Source organism: Theropithecus gelada, chromosome 10 (assembly GCF_003255815.1).
Source record: "Theropithecus gelada isolate Dixy chromosome 10, Tgel_1.0, whole genome shotgun sequence".
NCBI classification, from domain to species: Eukaryota; Metazoa; Chordata; class Mammalia; order Primates; family Cercopithecidae; genus Theropithecus; species Theropithecus gelada.
Genome location: NC_037678.1, coordinates 11,567,641 through 11,578,780, shown reverse-complemented (window position 1 = coordinate 11,578,780; position 11,140 = coordinate 11,567,641). Strand labels below are relative to the sequence as shown.

Genomic DNA, 11,140 nt, shown 5'->3' with positions numbered 1-11,140 from the left:
ACTTGTGCTGTGCCGAGTCCACACTTCCTTCCCCACTGGAGTCTCCAAACCTCCCTCACTCAACAGGGAGGTGCTGCTCAAAGTTCTGGGCACACATTAGGGCTGGGGAGGGGGCGGTGGAGAGGGGGCTCCAGCCTGTCCGTCCACCAGGCAAGGGGGCACCTGCCCCTCTCTCAGCCTGGTCTGGACCCGCCTCCCAGGCTCTGGCTGCAATGCCTTTCTCTTTCTCTTTCTTTCTCTTTGCAATTCCGTTGGGTCCTGCCCAAGACAGATAAAGACAGAGCAGCCTGTCTTTGTCTGAGGTTCCTCTGCCAGTGGGAGGGGCCAGAAGAAAACCAGAAAGAGGGCCAGAGTCAGAGAAACGTAAAGCACCCCAGGGTCTCCCACACCAGTGCCTGAGCAGGAACGGGGAGGGGCCATGACTCACAAGGCCCTGGGAGGTCACTTTAAAGAGGGCTGCCCAACTGCAAGGACTCTGTAAACGGGAAGAGAAGCCACAGCACTTCAGAAAAGAGTGGGACTGGACAAGCGTATCTAAGAGGCTGAACATGAATCCACAGATGAGGTACCTCTGCCCGCTCTGTCTGCCAGGCCCCTCCTGCCCCTTCCTGCCTGGTGGTCCTGCTGGGTCTCAGCCCTGGCCTCCCCCTGCCCCAGCCCCACCTCTGGGCTCCCTCCCCTCTGTCTCCCCCGCCGCCGACACTCCCAGCCAGGCTCCTTGCCCTGCTGTGTGGTCGCCCCACTGCTGCTTCTGAATGGGCCACCTTCCCCACCTGCACCAGCCCAGGCCCCCTGCTGAGACTCTCCCCAGAAAGTCACCACCGGGCTGGTGCTCCCCACCCTGGGAGGGTGCTCCCTCTGTGCGCTTCCCACCATTCCTGAGCTCTGGAACTGGGAGAATTGAACCAAAGGATGATTGGGTCAATCCGGCATTTTGTTCTCAGCACTTTGATGGAATTTCTGTAAGATTTACTTTGTTTCAATATAAAGTCTTAGGAGAGGGTGTGGGGGAGGGAATGGTCTCTGTACCAGAAAATATGTCATTTCTTCCAAAGATGCCTCCAGTGTGAACAGAGGAGGATGCACATGACCCCAGACACAGGCTCCTCCTTCGTGAGCACCATTCCCCTTTTAAAATGACCCTGGTAACATGGAATGTAGAAAAAATATGATGATTAGGACAAATACCCTTATTTTACCCAGGGCACAGTGGCTTATGCCTGTAATCCTAGCACTTTGGGAGGCTAAGGCGGGTGGATCACTTGTGGTCAGGAGTTCGAGACCAGCCTGGCTAACATGGTGAAAGCCCGTCTCTACTGAAAATACAAAAAATTAGCCAGGGGTGGTGGCGGGCGCCTGTAATCCCAGCTACTTGGGAGGCTGAGGCAGGAAAATCCCTGAACCCGGGGGCCGGAGGTTGCAGTGAGCAGAGATTGTGCCACTGCACTCCAGCCTGGGGGACAGAGCGAGATACCATCTTAAAAAAAATAAATAAATAAAGGTAGCCTTGGCCTGGGGAATTCAGTGTGATATCATCATCGGACAGGTGAAATGGGAGGAAGGAACTGAGCTGAAATGTTCAAGCAATTATTTCAGGGTGAAGAGTTTTATTGTCTGTTGCATTTTCCTGATGGGTTGGGAGATATGTGGCAGAAAAACTGGGAGGTTGAGGGTGTCCCATTGGTAGCCCCAGAGCTGGGGTTCCAGCTGGGAGAGGTCACTGCAGCCCTGCTGCCCCTACCAGCATCGCCTCCTCTTTCTCTCTCCCAATCTTCCTGCCTGGGAAAGCAGCAGACATTCTCAGGACTGCGGAGGGATGGGGGAGGCCCAGAGCCCAGGGCCGTCTAGGGAGTGGTGTTCAGTGGGCATCAGCCCCCAGGACTCCGGCGGGGGGGGGTCTCTGCATTGGGGTTTCTCTCTTGTGCCCTCAGAAACCCGATGAAGGCAATGGATCCAGGCACATTCTACTTCCAATTTAAAAACCTATGGGAAGCCAACAATCGGAACGAAACCTGGCTGTGCTTCACCGTGCAAGTTATAAAGCATCACTCAACTGTCTCCTGGGAGAGGGGCGTCTTCCAAAACCAGGTAGCACCAAAGTCCTAGTTACACCCCAAATAGGAGCTGAGCAGCTGGGAATGCAGAAAACACAATAAGTGACATGCCCGGTGCGGGCTCTCCTGTGTGTACTTTCTTGCCACATGTCTTTTTTTCTTTCTTTTTTCTTTCTTTTTTTTTTTTCTGAGATGGAGTCTCGCTCTGTTACCCAGACTGGAATGCAGTGGCGCTATCTCAGCTCACGGCAACCTCTGCTTCCCGGGTTCAAGCGAGTCTCCTGCCTCAGTCTCCCGAGTAGCTGGGATTACAGGTGCCTGCCACCACACCCAGCTAATTTTTTTGTATTTTTAGTACAAATGGGATTTCACCATGTTGGCCAGGCTGGTTTCGAACTCCTGACCTCAAGTGATCCACCAGCCTTGGCCTCCCAAAGTGCTAGGATTACAGGCGTGAGACACCATGTCTGGCCTCCTCCCTACATTTTTGAAGTCCGTGGCCCAGATCTTCCTCCCTGACTCTCCTGGGATCAGATCATGGAGGGGTTTGCTTCTTCCTGAAAGGCCTTGTTTAGCGCCCAGCACCCTCACTCTTGACTTTGTTTCCCAAAATCTTGTCATGGAGCTGTGCATCCGGCAGTCCTCGGGAAACAGCAGCTGTGGGAAGCAGGGGGTGTGGTGTCCAGCTCTGTGTCTGGGCCAGTCACTGCTGGGCTCGTGGGGCCGCCCCTGCCACTGCCCTGATTCCTCAGCAGAAGGCAGGCAGGGAACAAGGCAGACCCCAGAGGGCTAAGCCATAGCAGGGGCTGAGGATGCCTGGTGAATGGATACCTGGGAGAAAAGATGGCAGAATTCACACATGAGTCTATGAGACAGGGAAAGACTCAATAAAATAAAGAAGGAAGGGGCCGGGCACGGTGCAGAGGCTCATGCCTGTAATCCCAGCACTTTGGGAGGCTGAGGCAGGCAGATCATGAGGTCAGGGGTTCGAGACCAGCCTGGCTAACATGATGAAACCCCATCTCTACTAAAAATACAAAGATTAGCCAGGTGTGGGGGTGCATGCCTGCAATCCCAGCTACTCAGGAGGCTGAGGCAGGAGAATCGCTTGAACCTGGGAGGCAGAGGTTGCAGTGAGCCAAGATTGTGCCATTGCAGTCCAGCCTGGGTGGCAGACCAAGACTCCATCTCAGAAAAAAATAAAAATAAAAGAATAAAGAAGGAAGGAGAAGGATAGAACAAGGGAAACTCAATGAATAAAACACCCTGGGGCCTACTATGTACCCAGAAAAATGAAAAGTAAAGAAATAAAATAAGGCCATGCATGTGGTTTACCCTCATAGTCCCAGAGCTTTGGGAGGCTGAGGCAGGAGGATCGCTTGAGCCCAAAAGTTTGAGATGAGCCTGGGCAACATGGTGAAACCCCATCTCTACAATAATTACAAAAAAATTCGGCAGGTGTGGCGGCACACACTTGCAGTCCCAGTTAATTGGGAGGCTGAGGTGGGAAGATTCCTTGTGCCTGGGAGGTCAAGACTGCAGTCAGCCCAGATTGCACCACCGCACTCCAGCCTAGGCAACAGAGAGACACCCTGCCTCAAAAATAAATAAATAAGGAAACGCCCCCGGGCTCTGGCCCACCTTCTGCTCCCATTGCCTCACCCCTGCACTTCTCCTGCTCCTGGTCTGAGCTCCCCTGCTCTCCTCCTCCTCCTTCCCCAGGTCGATCCTGAGAGCCGTTGTCATGCAGAAAGGTGCTTCCTCTCCTGGTTCTGTGAGGACATACTGTCTCCTAACACAGACTACCAGGTCACCTGGTACACATCTTGGAGCCCTTGCCCAGAGTGTGCCGGGGAGGTGGCCGAGTTCCTGGCCAGGCACAACAATGTGATGCTCACCATCTATACCGCCCGCCTCTACTACTCCCAGGATCCGAATTACCAGCAGGGGCTCCGCAACCTGAGTGAGAAAGGGGTCTCTGTGAAGATTATGGACTACGAAGGTGAGATGTGGGGTGGCTGAGGTAAGCGGGTTCGGGAGGGACAGCATGAGGGGCAGGTGGGTCTCCAATGCCGTGGGGCGGGGCAGTGTCCCCTGGGAGTCTGTGGGGACGGAGCTGGTGTCCACTGCAAATGGCAGTCAGGAGACCTGGCCTGGGAGGGGAGGGCCCAGGGCCTGGATAGAGGCCTGCTGGGTCCTCACTGCTTTCTCCTCGTTTTTTCTCAGATTTTAAATATTGTTGGGAAAACTTTGTGTACGATGATGGTGAACCATTCAAGCCTTGGAAGGGAATAAACACCAGCTTTCGATTTCTGGAAAGACGCCTACGGGAGATTCTTCAGTGAGGGGTCTCCCCGGGCCTCATGGTCTGTCTCCTCTAGCCTCCTGCTCATGCTGCACGGGCCTCCCCTCCACCCTGGACCAGCTCTGTTTCTGCCTGGTCATCCTGAGCCCCTCCTGCCCTCAGGGCCATTCCACAGTGCTCCCCTGCCTCACCGCCTCCTCCCCGCTCTCCCAGGCTCTTCCTTCAGAGGCCCCTTTCTGCCTCCATGGCTACCCATCCACCCCCTCAGACCCCATTCCTCCAGCCTGCGTGCCCCTAACTTGGCTCTTCCCATCTCCCCAGCATAACCAAATCTTACTAAACTCAACCTAGGCTGGGCATGGTGACTCACGCCTGTAATCCCCCAGCACTTTAGGAGGCAAAGGTGGGAGAATCGCTTGAGCCCAGGAGTTCAAGACCAGCCTGGGTCACATGACAAAGCCCCATCTCTACAAAAAAAAAAAAAAAAAAGCTAGATGTGGTGGCATGCACCTGTAGTCCAAGCTACTTGGAAGGCTGAAGTGGGAGGATTACTTGAGCCCTGGAGGTGGAGGCTGGAGTGAACAGAGATCGCACCACTGAACTCCGGTCTGGGCAGAGTAGATCGAGACCCTGCCTGAAAATAAATCAATAAATAAACTCAACCTAAATGGGTGTGAATATATGTAAATTTAATACCAGAAGTTTTGAGAAACATCCTTTGTAAATTTCATCCTACGAATTGGGTCATTCATGTCCTACCCAGCTAAAACAGAGGCCAGGAGCCAGGGAGGAAAAGCAGTCAGGCCACACGCCTTTGCTCCCGAAATGGACTTCTCTGCAAGCCTGACTCCTGAAACTGTGCGTTTACCCTGAAGCCAGCTTTATCCATAGCTTCTGCTATAAATGGCTGTAAGTCGTGGACTCCTTGCTCCAAAAGCAGCAGCTCAGCAATGGAACCTCCCAGCTCCCAACGCTTCCTAGTGCCCACGGGCTTTCCCAAAGGGCAAGAGAACGTTTCTCCTCCTATAATTGCCATCTCTTTGTTCTCCCGACATGGTGAACACCACCCGGACTGCGTGTATATCCCAAATTACAATTCTTTCTTTGCTAATGAAATATGAAATTTAGAGGCTCTTCTCCACACTTTAAATTTGACTTGACATTTTCAAGGCAGATGTAAGTTATTAGAGAATGAGACTCTATAAAAATGACCCCTTCATGCCGTGGCCTCCATAGAAGATGCCCCGGGCCAGGTGTCCACACGGGGGGCATTTATTTTCTCGAAGATCTGGAGGCTGCAGGTCCAAGTTCGAGGGTTGGGTGGAGTTGTTTTCTCTGAGGTCAATTCTCCTGGCTGATAGGGAGTCGCTTCCAGCCGTGTCCTCTGTGGCTTTTCCTCTATGCACCTGCACCTCTGGGGTCTCTCTGCCTCCAAATATCAAATATCAAGTTTTTTTTTTTTTTCTTTGAGACAGAGTTTTGCTCTTGTTGTCCAGGCTGGAGTGCAATGGCACGATCTCGGCTCACCGCAACCTCTGCCTCCCGAGTTCAAGCGATTCTTCTGCTTCAGCCTCCCAAGTACCTGGGACTAAAGGCATGCGTCACCACACCTGATTAATTTTGTAGTTTTAGTAGAGAAGGGATCTCACTATGTTGGCCATGCTTGCTCTCGAACTCCTGGCCTCAGGTCATCTGCCTGTCTTGGCCTCCCCAAGTGCTGGGATTACAGGTGTGAGCCACTGTGCCCGCCTGGGATCATATGTTACATGCATATTTGTTTGATAAGCCTGGACTGCAACCACCTACATGAATATTCATAGCTCCTCCTGTAGCCTGTTGAATACGTATGTTTAGCCAACCCCTTCAGCATCAAGCTCCTGCCCCAATCCCTCCTGCTTCTAAATGTCTGTATCTGGTGTTTCCCAGAGGCTGCTTTTCCCAGGCTGTAGGATGGCCACCTTGCAGGCTATCACCCTTATCAAGAAATAAAGTGTTCTTTGCAAATGTATACCTTGTGTAATTTTTAGGTCTCTGCACCATGGGAGCACGCTACCAGGGGAAGGGAGCTGTGAGACCCACAGGAAGGCTCCAGACAGGCTGGCCTGGGACACCAGCCGCTGCCCTTCCATGACATGGGGACAAGAGAGGGCAAAAGTTCATCCAACCAGGGAGCAACTCTGGGCAGGAGATGGGGAAGGAGGAGAAGCAGGAAGGAAAGAGCTCAGTTTGGGGGTGCGCATGACATCTTGGTGGGACGTCTGAGGCCCACACCCACCTGCTGTCCCCCACTCCCATGGTGGCCTCCTAGTGTGAAGGCCTGGGGGGAGGCAGACGCCATGCCCTTCAGTCTCCCTCCCTGTCCCCATGGCTCCTGGGTGGGGGGCTTCTCTGGGTTGACACCTGAGAGCAGGATCTGGGGGTCCCTGCAGAGACATCAGCCTGTCTGTCTTGATGGCGGAGAGGAGGCTCCAGCTGGGCGGGACCACCAGGGGAGGGACGTCTGCTCTGCTGGCTCAGCCTAGTGTGGACCCACCTCCAGGCCTCTGGCTGCAATGACTTTCTCTTTCACTTTGCAATGGCCTTGGGTCCTGCCTCAAGGAGCAGCCTGTCTTTGTCACAGGTCCCTCTACACAGGGGAGGGCCCCAGAGAAAACCAGAAACAGGGTGAAAGACTGAGTAAGGTAAGCATCCCATGGCCTCCCACACCAGCGCCAGAACAGGAAGGGGGAGGGGCCAAGACTCACAAGGCCTTGGGAGATCACTTTTTTTTGAGACAGAGTCTCGCTCTCTCACCGAGGCTGGAGTACAGTGGCACGATCTTGACTCACTGCAACCTCCGCCTCCCGGGTTCAAGCGAGCCTCCCGAGTAGCTGGGATTACAGGTGCCCACCACCACACCCGGCTAATTTTTGTATTTTTAGTAGAGACAGGGTTTCTGCATTTTGGTCAGGCTGGTCTGGAACTCCTGACCTCAGCCTCCCAAAGTGCTGGGATTACAGGCGTGAGCCACCGTGCCTGGCTGGGAGGTCATTTTAAGGAGGGCTGCCCAACTGCAAGGGCGCTGTAAGCAGGAAGTGAAACCACAGCGCTTCAAAAAAAAAAAGAGCGGGACTGGGACAAGCATATCTAAGAGGCTGAATCCACAGATCAGGTACCGCTGCCCACTCAGTCCGCCCGGGTCCCTCCGGCCCCTTCCTGTCTGGTGGTCCTGCTGGGCCTCAGCCCTGGCCTCCCTCTGCCCCAGCCCCAGCCCCAGACTTCCTTCCCTCTGGCTTCCCTGCTATCCCCACTCCCAGCCACGCTACTTGCCCTGCTGTGTGGTTGCCCCACTGCTGTTTCTGAATGGGCAACCTTCCCCACCTGCCACAGCCCAGGCCCCCTGCTGAGACTATCCACTGAAAGTCATGGCCAGGCTGGTGCTCCCCGCCCTGAGAGGGTGCTCCCTCTGTGTGCTTCTCACCATTCCTGAACTCAGGAACTGGGAGAATTGAACTAAAGGATGATTGGGGCAATCAGGTATTTTGTTTACAGCGCTTTGTTGGACTTTCTGTAAGATTTACTTTGTTTAAATACAAAGTCTTAGGAGAGGGTGTGGGGAGGGAATGATCTCTGAAGCACAAGATGAATCATATCGTCCAAGGATGACTCCAGAGTCAGCAGATGGCCCCAGACAGGTTCCACTCCAAGGTCACTCTTCATCTTTTAGAACATGACCAGTAACATGGAATGTGAGAAAGAACGCAATGATCAGGAGAAATGTTCCGATTTTAAAATTTAGTGAAAAGAGAGCCCAGTTCCCAACAGCTTTCCCCTGCAGGGCCCTGTGATGCAGAGACTGGACAGGGCTGGCCTGGAAAGGGGCCCCAGCTCCATCTGCCCCCAGCTCTGTGGCCTGGGCAGGTTACTCCACCTCTCTGCGCCTCTGGCCCCTCCTCTGTAAGATAGGAATGGCCCCGGCAGGCCTAGGGCAGCCTCACATGAGCTCATACCCACGCAGCACTTAGAAGAGTGGCCTGGGCCTCAGAAATCGGTTCAACCATGATTTTAAAATAATGTTAACATGCAAAGTGAAGCATCAGGAAGGTATTGAGCTGAAAGGTTAAAAGCCATTTTTTAAGGGTGAAGAGTTTTATTATCTTTTGCATTTTCTTAATGAGTTGGGCAGTGGGTTGGCAGAAATACTGAGAGGGTGGGGAATGTACCCCTGGAAAGGCCAGAGTTGGGCCCGAGTTGGGAGAGATCGCCCCGGCCCTGGCGCCCCTGCCAGCATCCCCTCCTCTTCCTCTCCCCTCAGTCTTCCTGCCTGGGAAGACAGCAGAAATTCTCAGGGCTGTGGAGGCGTGGGGGAGGCCCAGGGCCATCCCAGGAGCTGTGTTCAGTGGACATGAGCCCTGAGGACTCCAGGGAGGGCTCTCTGTATAGGACGGTTTCTCTCTTGTGCCTTCAGAAATCCGATGGAGTGGATGGATCCACAGACATTCGACTACAACTTTGAAAACGAACCCATCCTCTATGGTCGGAGCTACACCTGGCTGTGCTACGAAGTGAAAATAAAGAAGGACCCCTCAAAGCTCCCTTGGGACACAGGGGTCTTTCAAGGCCAGGTACGACCCAAACTTCAGTCGAATCGTAGGTACGAACTAAGCAGCTGGGAATGCAGAAAACACGTAAATAAAATGCCCGGTGGCGGCCTCTCAATTGTATATTTTTTCCCACATTTATTTTTTTTCTTTCTTTCTTATTTATTTATTTATTTATTTTGAGACAGAGTCTCCATCTGTCGCCTAGGCTGAAGTGCAGTGGTGCGATCTCGGCTTACTGCAACCTCTGTCTCCTGGGTTCAAGCGATTCTCCTGCCTCAGCGTCCTGAGTAGCTGGGACTACAGGCACCCGCCACCACACCAGGCTAATTTTACTATTTTCAGTAGAGATGGGTTTTCACCATGTTGAGCAGGCTGGTCTCGAACGCCTGATCTCAGGTGATTCACCTGCCTTGGCCTCCCAAAGTTCTGGGATTACAGGCGTGAGCCAGTGTGCCTGGCCACATCCCACATTTCTTTTTTTCTTTTCTTTCTTTCTTTCTTTCTTTCTTTTTTTTTTTTTTTTGAGACACAGTTTTGCTCTTGTCGTCCAGGCTAGAGTGCCATGGCTCAATCTTGGCTCATTCAACTTTCGCCTCCTGGTTTCAAGCGATTATCCTGCCTCAGCTGCCTGAATAGCTGGGATTACAGGTGCCTGCCACCATGCCCAGATAATTTTTTGTATTTTTAATAGAGACGGGATTTCACCATGTTGGCCAGGCTGGCCTTGAACTCCTGACCTCAGGTGATCCGCTCATCTCGGCCTCCCAAAGTGCTGGGAACACAGGTGTGAGCCACTGCGCCCGGCCTCCACTCCCCACATATCTTAAGTCTGTGGCCCAGACCTTCCTGCTTGACTGCCCTGGCCACTGCCCTGATTCCTCCATGGCAAAAATGCATCATCACAGGATGGTGAACCCTCACTCCTCACCCTGCCACCCCGACTCAGGACACTAAGTTCCCCGCCTTGTCCCACCCATCCCTACGGCCCCCTCCGCCCAGGCAGGAAACTTTTCAGAGTGTGTTTGGAGAGGGAGTCGTCTGTGTGCTGGGCAGGCCTGACCTACAGCGGTGCTGGCCATGGAAACACCCAGGACTCAGGAGTGAAGCACAAGTGTTTCCAGTCCCCACACGCTAAAAAGGCGACAAAAACTGGTAAAAGTAATTTTAATATTTAATTTAATCCAATGTAGCTAACATATTACTTCAACATTGATTAACATAAAATTATTTGTGAGATAGTGAAGTTTCTTTTTCTTCTCACACTGAAATGAGCAGTGTATGGTGTATTTTTCATGTGCTGAGGTCTCTCATCAGAGCCCCGTTTCAGGTGCACAGTAGCCCCCTTGGCCAGTGCCCCCCAACATGGGACAGCGCAGGTCCAGTGGCTTCTCCAGCAGATGGCAGGGAGGGAACAAGGCCGACCCCAGAGGGCCAGGCCACAGCAGGGGCTGAGGATGCCTGGTGAATGGATGCCTGGGAGAATGGATGCCAGAATTCAGGCACGAGGCCGCGAACAGGGCTGGGACAACTTCCAAACGAAGGGAAGCACATGTCTTGGTGCACCTTGTGATGCTTCAACAGCAGGACTGAGACGGGGACATTGACAATGAATAGAAATGTGCTGGCTCGAGTTCTGGACGCTGGGAAGTCCACTGTCAAGGCACCAGCGACTTTCCAGGGCCTGCGAGCTGCACAGTCACGTGGGGGTGAAGGTTAGTGCCAGAAGGTCGGGGATGCTCTAGACAGCGTGGCCTGGGATGTCGGGTCACTGCTGCTCCATGCCACGGGGACAAGAGGAAGCAGGAGTTTAGTCTGACCCGCTGCCCCTCCAGCTAGAGGGCGAGAGACAGAAAGTGGGGCTAAAGTTGCCCTTAAATAACCACAGCAGTGGCACCCACAAAGGTGCAGTCCCCACAGCCTCACAGCTGCTTGTAGGTGCCACCTCTTAAGGCCATTACCATAGCAATTAATACTGAACATGAGCTTTGGAGCAGACAATCACTCAAACTAAACAGGGGGATGGAGGAAAGGAGCTTCAATGGCAAGATCCCCTGGACTCCTGTGCTGGCCCCTCCTCCCACTGCCCCAACCCTGCCCTCTCCTCCTGCTCCCCCTCTCAGAGCATCCCCTGCCCCTGCTCCTCTCCCAGGTGTATTTCCAGCCTCAGTACCACGCAGAAATGTGCTTCCTCTCTCGGT

General features: G+C 53.4%; 2 protein-coding genes across 2 annotated transcripts in view; both read left to right on the top strand.

The window, feature by feature from the left end:
- The first annotated feature begins 269 nt into the window (after positions 1-269).
- APOBEC3C (apolipoprotein B mRNA editing enzyme catalytic subunit 3C) lies at positions 270-6,365 on the top strand. Its single transcript, XM_025398717.1, has 4 exons — positions 270-565; positions 1,932-2,088; positions 3,777-4,056; positions 4,281-6,365. The coding sequence occupies exons 1-4, from the start codon at positions 549-551 to the stop codon at positions 4,397-4,399; spliced, it is 573 nt and encodes a 190-aa protein (XP_025254502.1). The 5' UTR covers positions 270-548; the 3' UTR covers positions 4,400-6,365.
- Positions 6,366-6,397: 32 nt separating this feature from the next.
- Positions 6,398-11,140, top strand: part of LOC112633208 (DNA dC->dU-editing enzyme APOBEC-3C-like) — a 10,031-nt gene continuing 5,288 nt past the window's right edge. Inside the window, exons 1-3 of the mRNA XM_025399660.1 lie at positions 6,398-6,427; positions 7,431-7,510; positions 8,807-8,963. Coding sequence (XP_025255445.1) covers positions 6,398-6,427; positions 7,431-7,510; positions 8,807-8,963 — 267 coding nt within the window. The remainder of the gene's footprint in view (positions 6,428-7,430; positions 7,511-8,806; positions 8,964-11,140) is intronic.

What these genes read in the sequence shown, in the direction of transcription:
- APOBEC3C (XM_025398717.1), top strand. An exon ending in GGGGCGTCTTCCAAAACCAG is followed by an intron (nt 2,089 to 3,776) that starts GTAGCACCAAAG and finishes CTCCTTCCCCAG; the next exon opens with GTCGATCCTGAGAGCCGTTG. An exon ending in GAAGATTATGGACTACGAAG is followed by an intron (nt 4,057 to 4,280) that starts GTGAGATGTGGG and finishes GTTTTTTCTCAG; the next exon opens with ATTTTAAATATTGTTGGGAA.